We start from the raw sequence: 21,257 nt of genomic DNA, 5'->3' as shown, positions 1-21,257 counted from the left end.
TTATCTAACCACATTGTCCGATTTCAAAAAGGCTTTACAGCAAAAGCAAAACATTAGATTATGTCAGGAGAGTACCCAGCAAAAAATATTCACACAGCCATTTTCAAAGCAAGCATATATGTCACAAAAACCCAAACCAGAGCTAAATGCAGCACTAACCTTTGATGATCTTCATCAGATGACACCCCTAGGACATTATGTTATACAATACATGCATGTTTTGTTCAATCAAGTTCATATTTATATCAAAAACCAGAACTAGCATACCCACCGCAAACTTCCGGTGAATTTACTAAATTACTCATGATAAACGTTCACAAAATACATAACAATTATTTTAAGAATTATAGATACAGAACTCATTTATGCAATCGCGGTGTCAGATTTTAAAGTAGCTTTTCGGTGAAAGCACATTTTGCAATATTCTGAGTACATAGCCCGGCCATCATGGCTAGCTAATTTGACACCCACCAAGTTTGGCCCTCACCAAACTCAGATTTACTATAAGAAAAATTGTATTACCTTTGCTGTTCTTCGTCAGAATGCACTCCCAGGACTTCTACTTCAACAACAAATGTTGTTTTGGTTCGAAATAATCCATAGTTATATCCAAATAGCTCCGTTTTGTTCGTGCGTTCAAGTCACTATCCGAAGGGTGATGCGCCGGCGCATTTCGTGACAGAAAAATTCGAAAAATTCCATTACCGTACTTCGAAGCATGTCAAACGCTGTTTAAAATCAATTTTTATGCTATTTTTCTCGTAAAATAGCGATAATATTTCAACCGGGCGACGTTGTATTCATTCAAACACTGAAAGAAAAACATGGAGTCGTCTCCTGCACGTGCGCTCCAGTGTCATTTTTCTCAGCAGGACCACTCACAAAAACTCCTGCTGTTTTTCGCCCAGAGACTGGAGAGCTCTCATTCCACTTTCTGGCGCCTTCTGAGAGCCAATGAAAGCCTTAGAAAATGTCACGTTACAGCAGAGATGCTGTATTTTTGATAGAGATGCCCTAGAAGGAGAACAAATTGTCAGACAGGGCACTTCCTGTATACAGTGCCTTGCGAAAGTATTCGGCCCCCTTGAACTTTTCGACCTTTTGCCACATTTCAGGCTTCAAACATAAAGATATAAAACTGTAATTTTTTGTGAAGAATCAACAACAAGTGGGACACAATCATGAAGTGGAACGAAATTTATTGGATATTTCAAACTTTTTTAACAAATAAAAAACTGAAAAATTGGGCGTGCAAAATTATTCAGCCCCTTTACTTTCAGTGCAGCAAACTCTCTCCAGAAGTTCAGTGAGGATCTCTGAATGATCCAATGTTGACCTAAATGACTAATGATGATAAATAGAATCCACCTATGTGTAATCAAGTCTCCGTATAAATGCACCTGCTCTGTGATAATCTCAGAGGTCCGTTTAAAGCGCAGAGAGCATCATGAAGAACAAGGAACACACCAGGCAGGTCCGAGATACTGTTGTGGAGAAGTTTAAAGCCGGATTTGGATACAAAAAGATTTCCCAAGCTTTAAACATCCCAAGGAGCACTGTGCAAGCGATAATATTGAAATGGAAGGAGTATCAGACCACTGCAAATCTACGAAGACCCGGCCGTCCCTTTAAACTTTCAGCTCATACAAGGAGAAGACTGATCAGAGATGCAGCCAAGAGGCCCATGATCACTCTCGATGAACTGCAGAGATCTACAGCTGAGGTGGGAGACTCTGTCCATAGGACAACAATCAGTCGTATACTGCACAAATCTGGCCTTTATGGAAGAGTGGCAAGAAGAAAGCCATTTCTTAAAGATATCCATAAAAAGTGTCGTTTAAAGTGTGCCACTAGCCACCTGGGAGACACACCAAACATGTGGAAGAAGGTGCTCTGGTCAGATGAAACCAAAATCGAACTTTTTGGCAACAATGCAAAACGTTATGTTTGGCGTAAAAGCAACACAGCTCATCACCCTGAACATACCATCCCCACTGTCAAACATGGTGGTGGCAGCATCATGGTTGGGGCCTGCTTTTCTTCAGCAGGGGCAGGGAAGATGGTTAAAATTGATGGGAAGATGGATGGAGCCAAATACAGGACCATTCTGGAAGAAAACCTGATGGAGTCTGCAAAAGACCTGAGACTGGGACGGAGATTTGTCTTCCAAGAAGACAATGATCCAAAACATAAAGCAAAATCTACAATGGAATGGTTCACAAATAAACATATCCAGGTGTTAGAATGGCCAAGTCAAAGTCCAGACCTGAATCCAATCGAGAATCTGTGGAAAGAACTGAAAACTGCTGTTCACAAACGCTCTCCATCCAACCTCACTGAGCTCGAGCTGTTTTGCAAGGAGGAATGGGCAAAAATGTCAGTCTCTCGATGTGCAAAACTGATAGAGACATACCCCAAGCGACTTACAGCTGTAATCGCAGCAAAAGGTGGCGCTACAAAGTATTAACTTCAGGGGGCTGAATAATTTTGCACGGCCAATTTTTCAGTTTTTTATTTGTTAAAAAAGTTTGAAATATCCAATAAATTTCGTTACACTTCATAATTGTGTCCCACTTGTTGTTGATTCTTCACAAAAAAATACAGTTTTATATCTTTATGTTTGAAGCCTGAAATGTGGCAAAAGGTCGAAAAGTTCAAGGGGGCCGAATACTTTCGCAAGGCACTGTAGAATCTTCTCAGGTTTTGGCCTGCCATATGAGTTCTGTTATAGTCACAGCCACCATTCAAACAGTTTTAGAAACTTTAGAGTATTTTCTATTCAAATCTACTAATTCTATGCATATTCTAGTTTCTGGGCAGGAGTAGTGACCAGATTAAATTGGGTACGTTTTTTATCCGGCCGTGAAAATACTGCCCCCTATCCCAAACAGGTTAAAGTCACCCAGAACTGTGAGGGGTGAGCCATCCTCAGGAAAGGAACTTATCAAGGCATCAAGCTCATTGATGAACTCTCCAAGGGAACCTGGAGGGCGATAGATGTTAAGGATGTTAAGCTTGAATGGGCTAGTGACTGTGACAGCATGGAATTCAAAGGAGGAGATAGACAGATGGGTCAGGGGAGAAAGAGAGAATGTCCACTTGGGAGAGATGAGGATTCCAGTGCCACCACCCCGCTGACCAGATGCTTTCGGGGTATGCGAGAACACGTGGTCAGACGAGGAGAGAGTAGTAGGAGTAGCAGTGTTTTCTGTGGTAATCCATGTTTCCGGCAGCGCCAAGAAGTCGAGGGACTGGAGGGTAGCATAGGCTGAGATGAACTCTGCCTTGTTGGCCACAGACCGTCAGTTCCAGAGGCTGCCGAAGAGCTGGAACTCCACGTGGGTTGTGCTCGCTGGGACCACCAGGTTAGAGTGGCAGCAGCCACGCGGTGTGAAGTGTTTGTATAGCCTGTGTAGAGAGGAGAGAACAGGGATAGACAGACACATAGTTGACAGGCTACAGAAGAGGCTACGCTAATGCAAAGGAGATTGGAATGAAAATGAACTAAACAACTGGGGAAGCGAGAGAGCAGGGCCTGCCTCACTAACCTTTCACTGAAACACTCAAATATAACTCTTCCAACTTGCACTTTAGAAATTATAATTGATGTAAACTACAGTGGTTCAATTGTTTCCAGGAATAGGCTCAAACTTAGTTTATTCAGCTAGATAACTTGGTACAGTATTCTTCCGTGAAACCCACCCAGTGCACCGTATCCTATGACACCGTAGCTAACTAGCATGCTAGCATCCAATAACACACGGTTAGCACCAATACTTGGTTACAACAAACTACCAATGGATAATTCGTGTCCATGTCTAGTTCCTTTCATAACGCATTAAACGTTGGCTAGCTAACACAAAGTCAGTCCTGCTAGCTACACAAGTGGACTACACATCTCGAATGTTCAGAAAGTTAAGCTTATGTTGCAAAAATCTAATTGACTAAAATGATACAGTACTGCTAGCTGGTAGAGTTGGCTAGCTAGCAGTGGCTGCGTTGTTGACTTTGTTTGAAAATGTAGCTGGCTAGCTAACCTCGAGCATATGTGGGAACTCCTATATGGAATCATGTAGTAACCAACAAGTGTTAAACAAATCAAAATATATTTTAGATTTTAGATTCTTCAAAGTAGCCACATTTTGCCTTGATGACAGCTTTGCACACTTTGGGGATTTTCTCAACCAGCTTCACCTGGAATCTTTTTCCAACAATCTTGAAGGAGTTCCCACATATGCTGAGCACTTGTTGGCTGCTTTTCCTTCACTCTGCGGTCCAACTCATCCCAAACCATCTAATTTGGGTTGAGGTCGGGTGATTGTGGAGGCCAGATCAACTGATGCAGCACTCCACCACTCTCCTTCTTGGTCAAATAGCCCTTACACAGCCTGGAGGTGTGTTAGGTCATTGTCCTGTTGAAAAACAAATGATAGTCCCACTAAGCGCAAACCAGATGGGATGGTGTATTGCTGCAGAATGCTGTGGTAGCCATGCTGGTTAAGTGTGCCTTGAATTTTAAATAAATCACTGACAGTGTCATCAGCAAAGCACCCCCACACCATCACACCCCCTCCATGATTCATGGTGGGAACCACACATGCAGAGATCATCTGTTCACCTGCTCTGCGTTTCACCAAAAAACAGTGGTTAGAACCAAAAATCTAACATTTGGACTCATCAGACTAAAGGACAGATTTCCACTGACCTAATGTCCATTGCTCGTCTTTCTTGGCCAAAGCAAGTCTCTTCTTCTTGTTGGTATCCTTTGGTAGTGGTTTCTTTGCAGCAATTCGACCATGATGGCCTGATTCTCGCAGTCTCCTCTGAACAGTTGATGTTGAGATGTGTCTGTTATTTGAACTCTGAAGAATTTATTTGGGCTGCAATTTCTGAGGCTGGTAACTCTAATTATCTTATCCTCTGCAGCAGAGGTAACTCTGGGTCTTCCTTTCCTGTGGCGGTCCTCATGAGAGCTAGTTTCATCATAGTGCTTGATGGTTTTTGCGACTGCACTTGAAGAAACTTTCAAAGTTCTTGACATTTTCCGGATTGACTGTCCTTCATGTCTTAAAGTGATGATGGACTGTCGTTTCACTTTCCTTATTTGAGTTGTTCTTGTCATAATATGGACTTGGTCTTTTACCAAATAGGGCTGTCTTCTGTATAGCACCCCTGCCTTGTCACAACACAACTGATTGGCTCAAACACATTAAGAAGGAAATAAATTCCACAATTTAACTTTTAACAAGGCACACCTGTTAATTGAAATGCATTCCAGGTTACTACCTCATGAAGCTGGTTGAGAGAATACCAATAGTGTGCAAAGCTGTCATCAAGGCAACGGGTGGCTACTTTAAGGAATATAAAATACAGTTAAAGTCGGAAGTTTACATACACTTAGGTTGGTGTCATTAAAACTCGTTTTACAACCACTCCACAAATTTCTTGTTAACAAACAATGGTTTTGGCAAGTCGGTTAGGACATCTACTTTGTGCATGACACAAGTAATTTTTCCAACAATTGTTTACAGATAGATTATTTCACTTGTAACTCACTGTATCACAATTCCAGTGGGTCAGAAGTTTACATACACTAAGTTGACTGTGCCTTTAAACAGCTTGGAAAATTCCAGAAAACAGTGTCATGGCTTTAGAAGCTTCTGATAGGCTAATTGACATCATTTGAGTCAATTGGAGGTGTACTTGCAGAGGTATTTCAAGGCTTACCTTCAGACTCACTGAAGAAAAAGAAATCAGCCAAGACCTCAGAAAAAAAATTGTTGACCTCCACAAGTCTGGTTCATCCTTGGGAGCAATTTATAAATGCCTGAAGGTACCACATTCATCTGTACAAACAATAGTATGCAAGTATAAACACCATGGGATCACACAGCCATCATACCGCTCAGGAAGGAGACGTGTTCTGTGGTGTGAACGTACTTTGGTGCGAAAAGTGCAAATCAATCCAAGGACCACAGCAAAGGACCTTGTGAAGATGCTGGAGGAAACAGGTACAACAGTAAAACGAGTCCTATATTGACATAACCTGAAAGGCCGCTCAGCAAGGAATAAGCCACTGCTCCAAAACCGCCATAAAAATGCCAGACTACTGTTTGCAGGTGCACATGGGGAGAAAGATCATAGTTTTTTGGAGAAATGTCCTCTGGTCTGATGAAACAAAAATAGAACTGTTTGGCCATAATGAACATCGTTATGTTTGGAGGAAAAAGGGGGATGCTTGCAAGCCGAAGAACACCATCCCAACCGTGAAGCATGGCGGTGGCACCATCATGTTGTGGGGTGCTTTGCTGCAGGAGGGACTGGTGCACTTCACAAAATAAATGGCATCATGAGGATGAAAGATTATGTGGATATATTGAAGCAACATCTCAAGACATCAGTCAGGACGTTAAAGCTTGGTCGCAAATGGGTCTTCCAAATGGACAATGACCCCAAGCATACTTCCAAAGTTGTGGCAAAATGGCTTAAGGACAACAAAGTCAAGGTTTTGGAGTGGCCATCACAAAGCCCTGACCTCAATCCTACAGAACATTTGTGGGAAGAACTGAGAAACTGAAAAAGCGTGAGCCTACAAACCTGACTCAGTTACACCAGCTCTGTCAGGAGGAATGGGCCAAAATTCACCCGACTTATTGTGGGAAGCTTTATGGAAGACTACCCAAAACGTTTGACCCAAGTTAAACAATTTAAAGGCAATGCTACCAAATACTAATTGAGTGTATGTAAACTTCTGACCCACTGGGAATGTGATGAAAGAAATAAAAGCTGAAATAAATAATTCTCTCTACTATCATTCTAACATTTCACATTCTTAAAATAAAGTGGTGATCCTAACTGACCTAAAACAGCGAAGTTTTACTAGGATTAAATGTCAGGAATCGTTAAAAACGGAGTTTAAATGTATTTGGCTAAGCTGTATGTAAACTTCCCACTTCAACTGTATATTTTTTGGTTACTAAATCATATAAAATCAAATTTTATTGGTCACATACACATGGTTAGCAGAATGCTTGTGCTTCTAGTTCCGACAGTGCAGTAATATCTAACAAGTAATCTAACAATTTCACAACAACTACCTTATACACACAAGTGTAAAGGGGTGAATAAGTATATGTACATATAAATATATGGATGAGCTATGGCCGTGCGGCATAGGCAAGATGCAGTAGATGATATAGAGTACCGTATATATATATATATATATGAGATGAGTAATGTAGGGTATGTAAACATTATATAAAGTGGCATTGTTTATAGTGACTAGTGATACATTTATAACATCCAATTATGAATTATTCAAGTGGCTAGAGATTTGAGTCTGTATGTTGGCAGCAGCCACTCAATGTTAGTGATGGCTGTTTAACAGTCTGATGGCCTTGAGATCGAAGCTGTTTTTCAGTCTCTCGGTTCCAGCTTTGATGCACCTGTACTGACCTCGCCTTCTGGATGATAGCGGGGTGAACAGGCATTGGCTCAGGTGGTTGTTGTCCTTGATGATCTTTTTGGCATTCCTGTGACATTGGGTGGTGTAGGTGTCCTGGAGGGCAGGTAGTTTGCGTTGTGCAGACCGCACTACCCTCTGGAGAGAGGTTGTGGGCTGAGCAGTTGCCGTACCAGGCTGTGATACCCGACAGGTTGCTATCGATTGTGCATCTGTAAAAGTTTGTGAGTGTTTTCGGGGACAAGACAAATTTCTTCAGCCTCCTGAGGTTCAAGAGGCGCTGTTGCGCGTTCTTCACCACGCTGTCTGTGTGGGTGGACCATTTCCGTTTGTCTGTGATGTGTACACCGAGGAACTTAAAACTTTCCACCTTCTCCACTACTGTCACGTCGATGTGGATAGGGGGCTGCTCCCTCTGCAGTTTCCTGAAGTCCACGATCATCTTCTTTGTTTTGTTGACGTTGAGTGTGAGGTTATTTTCCTAACACCACACTCCGAGGGCCCTCACCTCCTCCCTGTAGGCCATCTCGTCGTTGTTGGTAATGAAGCCTACCACTGTAGTGTCGTCTGCAAACTTGATGATTGAGTTGGAGGCGTGCATGGCCATGCAGTCATGGGTAGACAAGGAGTACAGGAGAGGGCTGAGAACACACCCTTCTGGGGCCCCAGTGTTGAGGATCAGTGGGGTGGAGATGTTGTTTCCTACCCTCACCACCTGCGGGTGGCCCGTCAGAAAGTCCAGGACCCAGTTCCACAGGGCTGGGTTGAGACCCAGGGTCTCCAGCTTAATGACCAGTTTGGAGGGTAATATGGTGTTAAATGCTGAGCTGTAGTCGATGAACAGCATTCTTACATAGGTTTTCCTCTTGTCCAGATGGGTTAGGGCAGTGTGCAGTACTACATGATTTTATATGTGTTATTTCATAGTTGTGATGTCTTCACTATTATTCTACAATGTAGAAAATAGTAAAAATAAGAACAACCTTGGAATTAGTAGGTGTGTCCAAACTGTTGACTGGTTCTGTATATGATAACACAAACTCATTACCTTGATGCTTTCTCTGTTAAATCTAATGACACCGTAAATCAAGCAGACAACAACAGATGATCAACATCAATTCGCTAGGGATATTAGATCCATCATGGATCCAGGCACAACTGTCTTCACTTGCGTAACGAATGAGAACAAAATATTCTGGACATTCCTTACGAATTGCTTTTTTCCAGCACTTGAGCTGTTGTTGCATCGCATGCGCTATCACAACAGCTGTTCATCACTTGACTGTCAATCAGAAAATTCCTTCCTGGATCAAATGATGTGCGAAAATATCACAGCTTAATTAAACAGCTCAATACCAAATGCGCAAGTATTATGCATAATTATTGAAGAGCCACATTAATGACAGTATTGATTTAGTTTTTAAGTATCAAGGTAAGGTGACTCTTTCATTTTGCAATGGCATTATTTTGGGGGGATTTGTGTGGCAATGAAAACTGTTTCCACCCTGTAGCACAGGGGTGCCGAACTAAATCAGGGCGTAGGCCATATTGAAAAAACACAACAAATTTGTTGGCCAGACAAAGCCTATTATGTTTGTTTGCGATCAAACTGGCCATTGTTTAATTTGAAAGAATAATGTCCAATCATAATGTCCAGTTACAGTATGTACATAGCAGTGTTACAGTACTCAAGACCACATTTTGAGTGTCTTGGTCATGTCTCGGTGTCGGATACATTTGTACTCGGTCTTGACTAGGTCTTGGACAGTGAGGACTCATCATTTCTTTCTGAGACCAGTCGAGACCAGCGTAGTAAAACACGAATAATTATCAGCTTCCAGTAAGTAAGTGCATAAAACCTCTTCACCAGGCCAAACATACATTAATACCTGAACAGTCTTTATATCTATTATAGACATATTTGAGCAGTGGCGAACCTATTGGACCAAGGCCTTCAGTGTGTGACAGGTTTGTGATGCTGAAAGGACAGTAGCGACCTGTCATTCAGGGCAGGTTTTGACCCCAACGTTTTTTTCAAAAAAGGAAAGGGTTAATCTTTCCTAATCAACAAAAACCAAAGAGATTAAATCAGAATGTCATTGAAAACAATAATTGCAATTATTATTGTTATTATTATTTTTATAAATCCTTAGCCCTTCTCTGAAGGCGTAGAAGGCCCTCATTGTTCCCCACTGTGTTCGGGTTAGTAATAATTCGTAGAGTGGCTCTATTTTCCCTCAGCATAATTTTTTTTCTCAACATTCTGAATGTCTAAAGAATCCGTATGTTCTTCTGAAATACAGTGCCTTGCGAAAGTATTCGGCCCCCTTGAACTTTTCGACCTTTTGCCACATTTCAGGCTTCAAACATAAAGGTATAAAACTGTAATTTTTTGTGAAGAATCAACAACAAGTGGGACACAATTATGAAGTGTAACGAAATTTATTTGATATTTCAAACTTTTTTAACAAATAAAAAAAAGGAAAAATTGGCCGTGCAAAATTATTCAGCCCCCTTAAGTTAATACTTTGTAGCGCCACCTTTTGCTGCGATTACAGCTGTAAGTCGCTTGGGGTATGTCTCTATCAGTTTTGCACATCGAGAGACTGACATTTTTGCCCATTCCTCCTTGCAAAACAGCTCGAGCTCAGTGAGGTTGGATGGAGAGCGTTTGTGAACAGCAGTTTTCAGTTCTTTCCACAGATTCTCGATTGGATTCAGGTCTGGACTTTGACTTGGCCATTCTAACACCTGGATATGTTTATTTGTGAACCATTCCATTGTAGATTTTGCTTTATGTTTTGGATCATTGTCTTCTTGGAAGACAAATCTCCGTCCCAGTCTCAGGTCTTTTGCAGACTCCATCAGGTTTTCTTCCAGAATGGTCCTGTATTTGGCTCCATCCATCTTCCCATCAATTTTAACCATCTTCCCTGCCCCTGCTGAAGAAAAGCAGGCCCCAACCATGATGCTGCCACCACCATGTTTGACAGTGGGGATGGTATGTTCAGGGTGATGAGCTGTGTTGCTTTTACGCCAAACATAACGTTTTGCATTGTTGCCAAAAAGTTCGATTTTGGTTTCATCTGACCAGAGCACCTTCTTCCACATGTTTGGTGTGTCTCCCAGGTGGCTAGTGGCACACTTTAAACGACACTTTTTATGGATATCTTTAAGAAATGGCTTTCTTCTTGCCACTCTTCCATAAAGGCCAGATTTGTGCAGTATACGACTGATTGTTGTCCTATGGACAGAGTCTCCTACCTCAGCTGTAGATCTCTGCAGTTCATCGAGAGTGATCATGGGCCTCTTGGCTGCATCTCTGATCAGTCTTCTCCTTGTATGAGCTGAAAGTTTAGAGGGACGGCCGGGTCTTCGTAGATTTGCAGTGGTCTGATACTCCTTCCATTTCAATATTATCGCTTGCACAGTGCTCCTTGGGATGTTTAAAGCTTGGGAAATCTTTTTGTATCCAAATCCGGCTTTAAACTTCTCCACAACAGTATCTCGGACCTGCCTGGTGTGTTCCTTGTTCTTCATGATGCTCTCTGCGCTTTAAACGGACCTCTGAGATTATCACAGAGCAGGTGCATTTATACGGAGACTTGATTACACATAGGTGGATTCTATTTATCATCATTAGTCATTTAGGTCAACATTGGATCATTCAGAGATCCTCACTGAACTTCTGGAGAGAGTTTGCTGCACTGAAAGTAAAGGGGCTGAATAATTTTGCACGCCCAATTTTTCAGTTTTTTATTTGTTAAAAAAGTTTGAAATATCCAATAAATTTCGTTCCACTTCATGATTGTGTCCCACTTGTTGTTGATTCTTCACAAAAAATTACAGTTTTATATCTTTATGTTTGAAGCCTGAAATGTGGCAAAAGGTCGAAAAGTTCAAGGGGGCCGAATACTTTCGCAAGGCACTGTATGAACACAGAAATACAGGACATTTTGAACTCTTATTATGCTGGTGATTTGACCAAATTACTATCATGGTCTTGAATTGGACTGGCATTTTTCTGACCTGGTCTCGGACCCCTTGTCCCCCTCCCGGTCTCGGTCTTAAAACTCTGGTCTTGTTCTTGACTCAGACTCGATTTTCTCCGGTCTTGGTCTTGAATGATCTCGCTTTATGTGGTCTCGAACACAACACTGGTAGGATGCTGTACATATTAAAACAAAAGAGAGAAATAATGTTTGTCCAGCCTTTGCTGCTGTGCTTGCAGATGTCCATTACATGCTGCGACCCTAATCAACTTTTAAACTCCAAATAACAAAAATGTAGCTAGACTGTTGTCACATTTAAACGTAAATGATATATATTTTTTGCATTGCATCGATCACCATTGTGGTTAAACGCAGCATTGCTGTATGGTGCACGCAAAATGTATTGTTGTTGAGTAACCAGCCTAGGCTACTGCTCAAATATTGCTGTAATAGGCTATATGTTTTCCTTTACATTGCTTTTAGTTGCAGGTTTAGTTTTTTGGTTATTCATTCATTGTCAAGCTTTAAAAACCCGAAGCCAAACTGCAACATTTTAGTAGCCTAGCTAGGACTGTGGTATGTCTGTACACTTTCCCTCTGCTGCGTGCTGTAAGCAGCACAAATTACGTTGAGTTCACCCATGCAAGCGCATCAGGCTGTAATTTCATGAAGTAGATGACTCAACTGTTGACTCTTTTATACTCGCTTGTGTGTCCTTTAGTAGTAATTTATACCCACGTGTGAATCCTGTATTGTATAACTTTTTGACAACCAGGATGACATTTTCTGTAGGCTAGAGCAATGACCCATTGAAACTGAAACTTGGCATGTGCATTTAACCTACAACATGTTTCAATTTTTGATCCGGTAGAAGATTTGGTCAGTACCATTAGTGATGATATGACAGGGCACTGGCTGGCTTGTGTGTGGGTCGGAGGAGGCGTGTGTGTATGGCAATGCACAGCATGTTGGCAGTGCTTGCTGTGACTTGTAGTGCAGCGCATGGCGGGTGGTATGGAAGCGGGCCAAAATGAATTGACAACCCAAGTTATTGTGCTGGCCAGATTGAAATGTGTCACGGACCGGAATCGTCCCGCAGGCAGTGGCGATTTTAGCATGTAAATCTTGGTGGGGCAAACAAAAAATATATAAAAAATGATACATGTCAGCAAAGCCACCACACAACACAACACTAAACAATGCACTATAACGGTGACAAACAGTGCCCAAAAACTGTTAGGGCCTACATAAAGCTGTTCCAACAGCAGAGTCCCAACAGCAGTCCCAACACCTTACCACTGCTACACCTGGCTATCAGCGGAGCCTTGTCTGGCAGCGAAACAGTTAATTCAGCCTCATTTACTGCCTTTTTAAAAACCATTGCTGATATGGCTGACTTGTTTAAACAAACGTGGTTTCTACTGACAATTGAAATGGACAAACTATGCCATAAGGGAACGATGAGCGGATAAGAGGCAATCCGTAATTCCGATTAAGACATTAATGAGCGAGCATGGGCCGTTCTTACAGTATTCTCCAGGGAGGCCAAGTCAGAACTGTAGGATAAATTACGGGGGCATATAAGCAGACAATGAAAGCTCTTACAATATTCAATGATTAACTTTACATTTCTCTAAAACAGGCTATAGGCTACATGCGCACCACCAAGTCGGAACAGTTGGCAAAATGAATAGGGGAAAAGGGACCAAATTATTAGCGTGAGGCACATGGGCTACTAACAGCTTACTACACAACATACACTTAGTATTACTTTCTTAGCTACAGTATACATATCTCCCTGGCATATTACATCATTTATGCAGCAGCATACAATACATTTTTCGACTCACCTTGTTGTGCTATTCTCACTTCCTTCCAAACCACTCATTGTTGAATTTGCGATTTCCAACTTGTTGTGTAATCTTTATGTCTGATGGCCGATGAGCACCGATACGTTGTATCTATAATTTCTCTTCATTATTTATCTTCATATGACAAGGATGAAAAGGATTTGCCAGGAGATTGTTGACTTGATTATTGATGATGACTGCTAGCTAAGATTTTGAAAGTATGATGTTGACATGATCAGTCCAATCAAAGCTACTGTACATATAACGTGATTTGATGTCATTTTATCTGTGGCCAATGACCTTGAGCCTTCTTGGATGGGCACTTCTAATGTAACTCTATGTCAGCACCCAAAGAGCTAGAATTTTCAAGGTCTCCCCTTAGACTTCACGGTGACGTAGTTTCCCCATGAATGACAGAACACTGAGCCAGTCACGGCGCAATGCTCCGTATTTTCTGCTGGCTTGCCCCAGCACCACAGACAGCACTGAGCTGGGCTGAAACACATGCATTTTGGAGCTGCCTTACTCAACAAAACAAAAATGAGACCATGTTTGTATGCAGCTTTATTAACTCAATTATATATATATTTGTTTACATTGTTTGCAAACTGATATGCGACTCGTATTAATGCCAAAATAACATGCAAAAGAGGAAAGCCTATTTTTTGCTAAATGACTGGTCGCCACTGCCAACAGGCTTTGTGTTTTGACACGTGCTGTAGCATAAGGAGACACAAAATGTTACTTAGGTACACTGCATTTCTGAGATCTCTATACAAAAAAACTGTCCCGACAGCTAGATCTAGGATTCTTCAAGGGTCAAGTTCAATGTTTAATTTAACTGATTCATGCTTAATATATGATTATAACGACAACTTACACTCCCATAAATGCAAGGACAGAAAAGTAATGTTTTATGTCTAACATGATTTTGCACAAATTCGTCTAGACTCCAACTATGAGAAAGTGTTAAACATAAGTTTTAAATCAACTCTTGAATGTGATTGAATATAGCTACACTATATATACAAAAGTATGTAGACACCCTTTCAAATTAGTGGATTCGGCTATTTCAGCCACACCCGTTGCTGACAGGTGTATAAAATCGAGCACACAGCCATGCAATCTCCATATAAAAACATTGTCAGTAGAATGACCTTACTAAAGAATGACAGAGCCCTGACCTCAACCCCATCGAACACCTTTGGGATGAATTGGAACGCCAACATCAGTGCCCGACCTCACTAATGCTCTTGCGGCTAAATGGAAGCAAGGCCCTGCAACATCTAGTGGAAAGCCTTCCCAGAAGAGTGGACGCTGTTATAGCAGCAAAGGGGTGGATGTTCGACGTGCAGGTGTCCACATACTTTTGTATGTGTGTTCCGTGTTATATTTTAATTACATTATTTTTTTTTGCAGATTATTATCAGTGACAGCTGTATCAAGTTTTCCAGCGTAGGGAATCCTCACTGGTATCCTAGTATATAGAAAGAGCCATATATCAGTGTGCAGATGCCTAATGTCTGAGTATGCTTCAGTAATGTGTCATTCTCTCAAATGAATATGTGTGTGGGAGGGTAAAAGTCCATCAGTGAATTTAGTTTTCTCTGTGGAGCTTTTGAACATTAAAAAACATTTTGCCTGGTTTCCCATCTGCATTCCAATTGCTCATTACTCAATGGGAAATATCTGGCAACCGCAACATCATAGAAGCTTTCAATGTGGTCATCCCGTTCCCCACAAGCTAACTCCATTAGTGGTAATGTATTGCATTCTGGTAGGCCTACTTCACCTATGTCATTTAATATGTTGAACTTGAATACTTTGATTACACATTTGTGAATTCTAAGTAGATGAATGACAGTGATGATGATGTCACCAAACGAACACTCCTTGCAGCTCCACCTGTTGGTCTCCCTCCTCCACCCCCTCATCCCCCTCCCTTTTACTAAACCCCACATCCTGGGAAGACGGATTAGGGGTTAGGGGTTTGAGAGAGAGAGAGAGCAGAGACAGATTGTCCTAGAGGACATTGGTCATGAATTACCAAGACCTTATGTCATGCTGTCTTTATAAATGCATTACACACTTATGACCCATGGTTCAAGTAAGGTGTTACAGAGCATTATTACAGACACCTATTACTCAGCATGGGGTCCAGGAATAGTACCAGGGTTTCTCAAGTTAAAGGAAAATTCTTCCTCAAAATTATCTTTGGTATTTGTTTCATTAGACCATTGTTGACATTTTGTTTGTCAGCAATCAAGATTGCTTGTCAGCAATCAAGTTTTCAAGATATGTGACATTCAATATACAGAAATCATCCCGCATGATGTATTTAGTCAACAATGGACTAATGAAACAAATACCAAAGATAGTTTTGGAGTGGAGTTTTCCTTTAACCCTGACAGATTCTCCAGCCAGGGAATGCCCAGTCAATCAGTTCACCAGGGCCTAGGTTCTTTCTAAACTGTAGATGAATAAAGGTGAAATAAAAAAATAAAAAAATAAAAGTGTTTGCCTAAGCACAGAAATCCACCATCATCTCCTTATTCAGACTTTATAATGATTCATTTGAATGATGTTCATTTTGTTAATTGTGAAATTCTCTCATTTATGGGTCTGTTTCAAATGAAAGCTGCAAAGTCTATTATAGACTGCTGTAATTCAAGGCGTGGACTAGGCTTCTGCTGAGTCGCCTACAGTAAGGTTGTTTTAGAGCGACCAAGTGCTTTTATGATATCCTAACTTCATATACACCGAGTGTACAAAACATTAAGAATACTTTCCTAATATTGAGTTGCACCCCAACCCACACACCTTTTGCCCTCAGAACAGCCTCAATTTGTCAGGCATGGGCTCTACAAGTTGTCAAAAGCATTCCACAGGGATGCTGGCCCATGTTGACTCCAATGCTTACCACAGTTGGGTGGATGTCCTTTTGGGTGGTGGACCAGTCTTGATACTCACGGGAAATTGTTAAGCGTGAAAAACCCAACCACTGTGATTATTATTTGACCCTGCTGGTCATCTATGAATGTTTGAACATATTGAAGAACGATCTAGCCTTGATGGCCATGTACTCTTATAATCTCCACCGGGCATAGCCAGAAGAGAACTGGCCACCCTTCAGAGCCTGGTTCCTCTCTAGGTTTCTTCCTAGGGTCCTGACTTCCTAGGGAGTTTTTCCTAGCCACCGTGCTTCTACATCTGCATTGCTTGCTCTTTGGGGTTTCTTGCCTGGTTTCTGTATAAGCACTTTGTGACATCTCCTACTATCATAACCTGTTCAAAGGCACGTAAATCTTTTGTCTTGACCATTCCCCCTCTGAATGGCACAGATACACAATCCATGTCTCAATTGTCTCAAGGCTTAAAAGTCCTTCTTTAACCTGTCTCCTCCCTTTCATCTACACTGATTGAAGTGGATTGAACAAGTGACATCAATAAGGGATCATAGCTTACACCTGGATTCACCTGGTCAGTCTATGTCATGGAATATTTTGTCCTTAATGTTTTGTATATTCCGTATGTTTCTCCATGATGTATATAAACAAAATATATAAATGTGTAGGCAAATCCATTTTTATGTTTGAGCACTTTGAATAGGCCAAGCCTATGTACCGATGGCAGTATTAGCTAATGCTTCAGTTAAAATGTCTCAGTCTCTGTATTGATGGGGGAACTTTCACCCAGTGAAAGCTATACTAGGCAGTATACTGTACTGTATATCTAACCCATCATAGGCTTTAATGTCTGTCTTCCATGCTGGCGGTGGCCAGTAGCAGCTATCAGCCAAATGGAAGTGCATGACAGACAGGTTCCCAGCCAAGGCTGAGTGATTGGTCTGCTTTAATTGGAACCACTACGTGTCTGGTCACCTGTCCATTTCCTTAATCACTAAGCAATGACAAGATGTCTGGTTTATGGGTCGGTATGTAGAGGGGTAGAAGTTCTCATTCACCTCTCAGTGTGTAGATAATCCCTCTATATACTGTATCTGCCAAACACCACACACACACACACACACACACACACACACACACACACACACACACACACACACACACACACACACACACACACACACACACACACACACACACATACACACACACACACACATACACACACACACACACGAGCATACCTTTCACAGGAACATGCACACAAGAAGAAAAGCTTTATTTTTTTATCCCTTTCATAACATAAAAGACTAGAACATTTATTTTAATAATGTGTTTTCACCATCCCTTCTGTCTCTCGTTTTCTCTCTCTCTCTGTTTGTACAGACGCGTTCCAGTCTCTGCTATCCTTCACTCTGAACCTGACCACTGGTCTGTTTGACAGTGCCTATGAGCCCCTCTCCCAGGACGCTCGCCCCTTGGTGGCAGACCTCTTCTCCGACCTCTCTCTCTTCCTGGGAGGAGACGGCAACACCTCCATGGAGCGCTCTGTGCACCGCTTCTACGACAACCTCTTCCCGCTGGTTTACCGGCGTCTGGTCAACCCTGGGCTGGCCTCGGCCCCACCCTCCTCTGAGCACAGCGAGTGTCTGCGGATGACACGCCAGGATGTCAACCCATTTGGGTCCCACCCCCGTGTCCTGGCCGAGGGGCTGACCCGGGCTCTGAGCGCAGGACGGGCACTGAGCCAGGCGCTGGTGATAGGGGCAGAGGTGCTGAATGCCACAGAGCGGGCGGGGCTTGCCAGGGAGTGTGGGCGGGCTCTGGTGAGGATGCAGTACTGCCCCCATTGCAGGGGCCTGACCCTGATCCAGCCGTGTGGAGGACTGTGTCTGAACGTGATGCGGGGCTGCTTGGTAGGGCTCTCGGAGCTGGACGGGCCCTGGAGGCGCTTCGTGGCCCTGCTGCAGGAACTGACAGGGGCCCTGGCTGGAGGCCACGACCTGGAGCTGGCTCTGCAGGGCATCAGGAACCACGTCAATGACGCTATCCTGCACGCACAGCTGCACGGGCCACGCATCAGCGCCATCGTGAGTCAGTGCCTTACCCACCACTCATACTTCACCTGTCATAGGACTGTACTAATATGACACACCTCTTAAGGCCCATGATGACACCACTTGGGCACATGACCATCCCTCACACCATTCATTTACATCACAGGACACATGCAACAAAAATAATCTTGGTAGGTCTCATCTGTCATATAAAACCTGTTCTCTTAGGTCTTTGGGTTCTCTATTAATGACACCCACAAAAGAATTCTCAAGACTCTTCAGTGCAGCTCTGTGGTTGGCTTCTGTGGCTGAGTGGATGCCTGGCTGGGGGGCATGAGGCTGGCATGGACCTTCTCTCTTGGCTTTGGACTCAAGTGGCTGGGAGATGGGAGGCTGGCAGGTTTCTTGGTACTTGTAAAGCAGGGGACAAGAGAAGAGAGGAGGAAGAATTTGCTAAATTCCACCAAAGCTGAATGTATCCCAGTGGGCCAAGCAAACAATACACTTTTTTACTTAGAATGACAGATAGGATATTATCTCTTTGCTGACACAAAAGAGAACCTGTGGTGTAGAAAGACAGATACATATCTGATTCTAGCTGTTTTTCCTGAGTGATTTAGTTTAACAGGCTTGAATATTAAGTTCTTGCTCCGATGATAGGTAGGATTATGGTAATGATAACAACTGTGGGCCTGATTAGATTGTGGTTATGAATATGATTATAATTGACTTTATGATAATGAGACATGAAAGATTACACTATATAACACATACCTGTTTATGTTGTACAGAGATGTTAGGGGGACAGGAGTGGGGGTCTGTGAGGGCCAGAGATGCTAGGGGGACAGGAGTGGGGGTCTGTGAGGGCCAGAGATGTTAGGGGGACAGGAGTGGGGGTCTGTGAGGGCCAGAGATGTTAGGGGGACAGGAGTGGGGGTCTGTGAGGGCCAGAGATGCTAGGGGGACAGGAGTGGCAGGTCTGTGGGGGCCAGAGTGGTTAGGGGGACAGGAGTGGGGGTCTGTGGGGGCCAGAGTGGTTAGGGGGACAGGAGTGGGGGTCTGTGGGGGGCAGAGTGGTTAGGGGGACAGGAGTGGGGGTCTGTGGGGGCCAGAGATTTTAGGGGGACAGGAGTGGGGGTCTGTGGGGGCCAGCATCCCTCCCCATCCCATCAGCACTCCTCTCTGTTACTGACATTGTCATTGTAGTAGTGTATTTACAGTCTGCCTGCCACCCCCAGGATCAAGTGTTGCTCATTCGCTGGTTCAACATGGCTAGGATGGCTGGGTCTCAGGTTACCCCCAGGGCTGGCATTTGTGGTCTGCACCCAGAGATGGGAAGGGAAGGAGTAGGCAACGATGACTCATTCGGTCATATGACTCATTCAGTCACCTTCACAAACCTCTTCCTTTTCAACTCCTCTTCCTCCTCCTCTTCCTCTTCCTCCTCCTCTTCCTCCTCCTCCTGCTCCTCCTCAACTGTTTTCCATCTCCACACAGAGGCATGTGTACAGGTGTGTTTATAAGTGTTTATAATTTATGGGGATTATCTTTCTAGATGTCCTGCTGCATGTCTTTCCTGTGGCGTTAAACCTCCTCCTACAGTAAGATGGAAGACAGCCGAGTATCTTATTACCTTATGCATGATGAAAGTACCAGACTACCAGATTGAAGAGATGTGGGCCTAGCTCTCTCTTTTCCTCTCTCCTCTCCTTGTCTTCCTCCTGTGACATCGTTTGTTGGACCAGGTTTCCAGTTGGCATGGGGAGAATTGCCTCCTCAGCACATCCATACAAACAATCCATTAGCCTATCTAGTTAAGTGTATCTAGGTGCCTGACGCAGCAGGAGCTGCAGCAGGCCAGAGCAGATGCACCTTCCCCCCCCACCCCCCCCTCCCCCCCCCCACCCCCCACCACAGCCTGCCAATCACTCCCTCTCTGCCAAAATGCAACAAGGTGGAGAGGAGAGTAGGTGTCCAAAACACTTAGCAAGGAGAGATACTGGAAGGACGATAGACTTCAGAAAAGCCCACCTAACACAGATAGTGACTAACATTCTTTCACATTTCAGCAATATTTTCAACTCTTGCACCAGGTATTGCTGTAGCGTTGCAATTACTATTGTAATTAAGAATCTCAGAATCGTAATGAATACATCCAGTTGATTTAAGTGAAAATGCTCTGCAATTAGTGAGTTATAAAGGATTGATCAATCCTTAGAATCCATACTGAAAGCTTTGGAGGAGCTAAGCCAGAGTTTGGCTGGGGCACGGGGGTGGCAGGGGCTCTAAAAAGATCTTGATTGACGGGACGCAGGGGCGCTTTGGTGATGTCACTCAAGCTCCGGCAGTCTTTTGATGAGTTAGAGTTCACTTTATTAGCATGAGCATACTCTTTGTCCTGCAGAATTGTGGGTTTTAAACTGTGTGTTTGTGTTCTGGTCTGGCATTGAGTTGTTTTGAGGCTTCCTAAAGGATCTGCCAGCTATTCAGTGGGTTGCCTCTGGTCCTGTCCAGCCGTCTAGAGCCCCAGTGAATCCCCCTCAGAAAGTGTCTGTAGGCGGACCACAGCCTGCCCTCCAGAATGCAAATCCAACTCTGGACAAAGACTCCTCATGCTGACTGGACAACCCTATCCCACAATGGTTTGAAACTCAGGGCCTGGGACAGAGTGATGAGAACATTTCTGTGGCTAATCTCTGGACAAATAAACTTCTATAGGAACACACACACACCGAGGAGGCTGGTGGGAGGAGCTATAGAAGGACAGGCTCATTGTAATGACTGAAATGGAATGAATAGATCGGAGTCAAATATGTGGTTTACATATGTTTGATGTGTTTGATGCTGTTCCATTTTTTTCCATTCCAGCCATTACAATGACACACACACACACACACACACACACACACACACACACACACACACACACACACACACACACACACACACACACACACACACACTTGAGTACATCTTCCCTCCAGCTTTCC

At 43.2% G+C, this 21,257-nt stretch overlaps 1 protein-coding gene across 1 annotated transcript in view; it reads left to right on the top strand.

Annotated features, from left to right (window-relative positions):
- LOC106584350 (glypican-5) overlaps window positions 1–21,257 on the top strand; it is a 146,474-nt gene that overhangs the window by 23,981 nt on the left and 101,236 nt on the right. Inside the window, exon 3 of the mRNA XM_014169563.3 lies at window positions 17,597–18,300. Coding sequence (XP_014025038.3) covers window positions 17,597–18,300 — 704 coding nt within the window. The remainder of the gene's footprint in view (window positions 1–17,596; window positions 18,301–21,257) is intronic.

The sequence above is a fragment of the Salmo salar genome, chromosome 23 (assembly GCF_965601325.2).
Source record: "Salmo salar chromosome 23, fSalSal1, whole genome shotgun sequence".
Lineage (NCBI taxonomy): Eukaryota > Metazoa > Chordata > Actinopteri > Salmoniformes > Salmonidae > Salmo > Salmo salar.
Note: the sequence above shows the minus strand (reverse complement) of the source record. Positions and strands in the feature narration are given on the sequence as shown.